The following is a 6,009-nucleotide window of genomic DNA, read 5'->3' as shown; positions in this document are numbered from 1 at the left end:
CGCAGCCTACCTGCCGGGCTGAGTCTTCGTCCCCGCGCCCAGCTATACTCCGTGCTGCTCGCGTTGCTCACGGCCCTACCCCGCGTCTCCTGCCGGCTCGTTGGCTCCCCCGGCTGGCGCCACCTCGCGGCCGCGCCGCCCACCACGAGACCGCCCCGCTAGACTTCAAACCTTTTAGCCGCTCGGCGCGGCGTCTTCGTTTTGTTCACTATATTTGTGATCGCGGGCCACTAGTCGCGCTCCCCCGCGTCTACGACGCCCGTGGGGCCCCTGTGTCAAGTCCAAGTCCATGTAGTCACCTACGAGGCCTGGTTAGCCTATAGAGTTAAATTTTACTTGGCCTGTTTCAGATAATTTTCAATAAAAACTTATCTTTTCTATGAATGAGAGAGTGAACGGTTTTTGGATTTTCTATATTAAAATAACGTTAACAAAATTCTAGGAACTGTGCGATTTCTTAGCCTGCTCTGAAAACTCAACGCTGGACATTGTATACTGATAAATCAGCAATCATTGATGATTGCTGATATACCAGTGTATATAGCATGATTGCTGATATGTCAGCAATCATCAATGATCACGTTTAGGTTTTTGGCTAATATTTCCTTTCAGGTGGACAACATTAAAAAGTGCTTGGCATTTGCAGATTCCTCGTGAAAAAACTTTCAAACGAGCTACCATGTGATACGGTTCACTTTCGAAATGGCCTGCCTCTCGAAAATGTCGGTAATGTAAACCAAGTTATAGTAACGGTCAATATAAACCCTCTCACATAGTAGCTCGTTTGAAAGATTTTTTCACGATGAATCTGGAAATGCTCTCCATTTTTTTTAATGTTGTCAACCTGAAAGGAAATATTAGCCAAAAACCTAAACGTGATCATTGATGATTGCTGATATATCAGCACTCATGCTATGTACACTGATACATCAGCAATCATTAATGGTTGCTGATTTATCAGAGCATGCAATGTACACTGTTGAGTTTTCAGAGTGGTGAATAACTGAAAATGTTCTCGATGGTCTCCAATCAACCAGAAAAGTTTCTGTCGTAACAACCCTCGGTGTAACATACCAGGTGGCTGACCCACGCCGCGCACTTTCGTACTTCTACTGTACCGCATGCTCGCGGGTGGGTTGCGGGGCCATTAGGAGCCGTGGGCAGCGACGATACGCAAGCCCGCCCGCGCCCGTGCATGCGGTACAGTATAACTACAAAAGTGCGCGGCGTGAATCAGCCACCTGGTACATGTGTGTGATGAGTGTAAAAGTAAATAGCTGCTCATCTAAGGTGCTCGTATCATTAACAGAGCAGCTGTAGACAGAAACTGCGGGTTTGCGTCTGCGGCCGTATGCTGATGCTCTGTTGCTGTGTCCCGTGACAGGCTGTAAAGCTCCTTTCTATACATAACACAAATGTGTCCAGTAAATGTGCACAGTGTACAGGTTTTCCTGCCGTGTAACATAAGTCGCACAGCTAATATTGACACCCTAGATATACAATGTAGTAGCGATGGAAACCCAGAGAATGTGTTCTTTGAATCAAAGCAATTCCATGTCCAAAGAAAATTTTGACTTTGATTCAAAGTCAAAAATATTGAAACACGGTGATTCTGGGCAGCCAGGTGCTGCAGGATGCTGCGCACGGTGCATGAGCGGCAGCGGTGCAGCAGAGTAGCAGAGTGCACGGTGTAAGCGGTGCAGCAGGGTGCAGGGCACGGCGCTGAAAGATCATCGCGTCGTCAACGGCGTCTCTCTCTCCCCCTCTCTCTCTCTCTGCAGTAAAGAGCCTCTTTGTGCGGGTGAGCCAGGGCGCGACCGGCACGGCCGGGTGGAGGGAGCGGGGGCAGTTAGTGGGGGAGATCCTATGAGCCTAGGGGGAGTAGCGGGGCGTGGGGAACGGGTTGGGGGGGGGGGGAGTCAAGGAGTCCCGTCTCGTCGCCGCCCCTTCAGGTACGTGGAGAAAAAACCTCCCTTCGATAGAAATAGAAGCGGGCGTGTGCGTCTCTATATAGTGCAGGGGGGGGGGCGCACTCGCGCTAGGGAGCAAAGGGACAATGTCCTTAGGGCCCGTCCTAGGGCACGGCGCCGCCGGCGGTATGTCGCCACTGCAACGCGTTGGTCTCGTAGGGCTGTTCGAGTATCGAAAGGTCCTACATTTTCTAAACTGCATCCGCGTTACAAGGGTGTCCCATTCAAGGCGGGACTTTCCTGACAGAAGTTTCAAAGACCTCTGCGGGTGACTATAAGCCGCTGGGCGCACTGTTAAATATTGTATCGTGATTTGACAAAAAGAATTCTACACAAACTCCGAAATGTTAAGGTAACGAATACATTCGGGGGATCGCCCCCCCCCCCCCCTTCCTGTCCGCCGGACCTCATACCCCGCCTGCACCATTAAATCGTGATGTCACGACTAGTTTGATTTGATATCACGAACAGTTCTTACCCCAGATTACCAAATAACGACACTTTATTTTTAATTACGAACAGATTTTATCGCGAAATGACGAGAGGCTCATCATCCCTACACTCTGAAAAGCCTGTTCTTCGTTCTTGTTACAAGAATGGACTTTGGGGGGTGTACGTTTCTTCGACTCGCTCCTGACTCTGCTCCAGAAACACAGCCCCGACAGACCAGTAGTCCGTAGCGGAGCGATTATATGAACTCAAAGAAGTGGCGCGAAAACGCCACCCTGGATGGGACCCCGGTCCCCGGTATATGAGTTTTTGTTCCGTGCGACAGGAAGGTCACCTCTAAACTACTGGGAACACAATAAAATTAGATCCACCTTTTCACCCTTATTGTAAAATATATTTAGGTCCATCTCTGTGGAGAATGGGTCGCAGCCCAAGCGGGTCGCAGGTCGCACAGGTGACTAGACCCTCATTAAAACACGGAGGTGGACAGCAGCGATTTGCAGCTCTAAAGTAAACACTTGCATCTCAGGCGGCAGTTACAGCTAGAGAGCTCATAGCACGCCGGGCTGGCCACCCGCCCCGCCACACGCTGCCACGCCCCGCCCCGCCACGCCCCGCCCCGTCCCGCCCCGCCGCGACCCCTGCCTGGGACGACGCGACGACGGGGCGCAAGCGGCAGCCCGCACTCTGCTCGCAGCGGCGGCCGGGAGCTGCAGACGTCGGGACCGGCGCATCGTGCATCGCGGGCCTCCTGGACCTCATGGCCCTGGTGTAGGCGGCGAGGGCGCGCTCGCGCGGACCACCATGTCGACCTCCTCGGCGCGCTCGCCCGGGCACCGGGGAGCGGTCATCGCCCTCCTCGTCGCCCTGGTGTGGGGCTCGGCGCACGCCGCACAAGTGAGTCCCCCACCTGCCAGAGCACCTCTGAAGCACTTCAAAACGACTTGGGAAAACAAAAATGCAGTCAATATTTAATTTATATTTTGTGAGATTGCCTGACTGTACCGTTACCTTGCTTGACGTACGCGACCCAGTCACCCTTATCACGAGGTTCTTTTTGTTTTTACTAACACATTTTGTGTTCGTGTTTCAACTTCAACATGCCCTTTGTTTTGTTCGTGTTGATGTTGGCGTGAGCGCGGCCTGCATACGGGGTTTGAATCAAGAATTCCGGGTGGTCGACTCCTGACGCGATCCAAGGCCGTCGCGACAGAGAGCTTTGCCTCGCACGAGATAAAGAGTGGAGCGGAAATAAAAGAGAGCGATCGGGTCGTTGGCATCTATCAGCGCATCTTCGCGCGCGCCTTATTCTTGGGATCTGTTGGGGAGGGGGGGAAGGGGGTTGCACATGGCGCGCGGCGCACGGCGCACGCCCCGATCCCCCGCTGTGCGCTACGGCCCGTCTTCCACGAAACTGGGTAACAATCTGAAACTAGACCGTCGTCTCTTTATCTGTGCGACATTTGATTGCTGAAGAAACGACGCGTCGCTTCATCGCGAAATGACTACAGATTCTTGTTAAAACCCAAGCTTATAATTTCTGATAACCCCTATCTTTTTAGAAAGTCACCCTTCTCTACCAGAAGGAAACGTGCCCCGCATGCACGCGTGCCGGGGGGCCGTAAGGGATCACCCAGAAAGTACGTCCGTTTTCCTCAGATTCATTCGGCAAATATAAAATACCGAAGCTCGCCGCCTGTAAGATTCAGGGTAGGCCACCCCGCCGCACACGTATGCATCGCAGGCAAGACGTTGTCTACCTACCAGGCGCCATGAGAGCTTGCAAGGGCTGAACTTGCCAGGTTTGTAATGGCGAATGACGGACGTGATTTCTGGATGAACCCAAGGGGACGTACGTAGCGAGGACAGGCATACCCGCCCGCACCGGTGCATGCGTTACTACGAGTGTGCGCGGCGTGAGTCAGCCATCTGGTATAACTCTTTAGTCTCTCAGTTTAAACTGACATTTGGTACTACAGTTCGATCATCCACCCCGTATAAATCTTGCCCCGAACCTATTTGAATGGTGCCGTTTAGACAGCCGCTTCCGTGAATAAAGAGAATTTGTTTCCTTACAGCTGAGGTTAAAGAGGGACGGTTCGGACGCCGTCGGCAGTTGGGAGCCGGCAGCAACGGAAAATACGGTATCATCGTCAACAGAGGATGTGGAGGCGACCGGGTATAAGTCCTACCACGACGCTAAACGGGTAAGTTTACTTGTTTGTGACCGGGGAGGGGGGATAGAGAAAGAGCTCCGTGCCACATAATAGTTGTGAATGGCGCTATCAAGAAGCTGCCCCATTCACGAATCGTTCTTATCTACGCTACTACATGTGGTCGTCATAATGCGTTCTCACTGACTCGTCGGACAGAGTAGATATGTGGTAGAATAGAGACTTGACGAAATTTTGGAAAGACGTGAATGTTTTATTTGTTTTTGCTCTTTGCTCCAGAATGTAATCGTTTATCGGGACGTGCAAAGCCGAAGCTGCTACCTTGAGAAAATCAACGGCAGCCAGAAGAATGACAGCTTCCGGACTCTATACGTGTCGCAGAAGTCTCTCGCAGACGAGGAGGCACGTGCAAGTCTGAGGGAATTCCTTCAATTAAGTGTCCTCGCTCCTTTGATCTTACCTCTCGTTCTTTGCCACAGCTTCTGCAGCAGGCCGGGCCCGAAGCGACTGCCTTCTGCTCCGGGATGCAGACCTGGCTGCTGGCCACTGTCAAAAATACACGTAAGATTCAATGAGAATTTGTTGTACTAATTTATGAACGCGGTTTTTGCCTCATTGGCAAAAGGGCAAAATGTTTTCATTTGCCATTTTTCACACATATTCTTTTACAGCGGTGCCGGACGAGCCCCAGCCCGGAGCAGCAAGAACTCCCTCCAGGCGAAGGCGCCAGACGCTGGTGCAGGGCTCCGAGCCCAAGAAGCACAAGGGCCAGACCCAGACGCAGTTCATCGCCTTCGGCAACGGCAAGGAAGGGGGCACGGCAGAGGCCATCGCCGGAGCAGACGGGACATCCAGGTCCACCGTCAGTAAGTGCGAGTCTAAAGACCGTTTGCAGCTCGAGGGAGCGACAGTCAGAGACGTTTTCTATTCAATTCTCCACTTGCTGCAGGAGGCGTGAACGGCATGGGCCAGGCGCAGAGCCAGTCAGGTGTTGACGATTGCGCGGAGTGTCCGGGTCCAGGTGGTGCAGGGGCCTCAGGGGCACCTGGAGCACCCGGTGCACCTGGTGTGGGCGGTTACCCTGGTGCTGGTGGAGCAGGGGCATACCCTAGTGCGGGAGGTCAAGGAGGAATACCAGGGATCGCGGGGCCTGGAGGATACCCAGGAGGCCCTGGAGTCGGCGGATACCCTGGCACTGGAGTTGGGCAAGGTGTTGGTGGGGGAACTGGAGCTGGAGGCGCTTACCCCGGTGGCGTAGGAGGATCTGGAGCTGGTGGTGCATACCCCGGAGCAGCTGGACCCGGCGGCGCATATCCCGGTGGCACCGGAGCAGGTGGCGCTTACCCAGGTGGCGTTGGAAGACCTGGAGCTGGTGGTGCTTATCCAGGTAGCACTGGAGCTGGTGGCACATATCC

The 6,009-nt window shown here is 53.4% G+C and overlaps 1 protein-coding gene across 1 annotated transcript in view; it reads left to right on the top strand.

The window, feature by feature from the left end:
- The first annotated feature begins 3,224 nt into the window (after positions 1–3,224).
- LOC127749096 (WAG22 antigen-like) overlaps positions 3,225–6,009 on the top strand; it is a 9,820-nt gene continuing 7,035 nt past the window's right edge. Inside the window, exons 1-5 of the mRNA XM_052265823.1 lie at positions 3,225–3,317; positions 4,499–4,627; positions 5,074–5,155; positions 5,266–5,460; positions 5,544–5,981. Of these exons, the coding sequence (XP_052121783.1) occupies positions 3,225–3,317; positions 4,499–4,627; positions 5,074–5,155; positions 5,266–5,460; positions 5,544–5,981 (937 nt within the window). The remainder of the gene's footprint in view (positions 3,318–4,498; positions 4,628–5,073; positions 5,156–5,265; positions 5,461–5,543; positions 5,982–6,009) is intronic.

The sequence above is a fragment of the Frankliniella occidentalis genome, unplaced genomic scaffold (genome assembly GCF_000697945.3).
Source record: "Frankliniella occidentalis isolate FOCC.00 unplaced genomic scaffold, Focc_3.1 Scaffold31, whole genome shotgun sequence".
Taxonomy (NCBI): Eukaryota; Metazoa; Arthropoda; class Insecta; order Thysanoptera; family Thripidae; genus Frankliniella; species Frankliniella occidentalis.
This window is presented reverse-complemented; position numbering and strand designations above follow the sequence as displayed.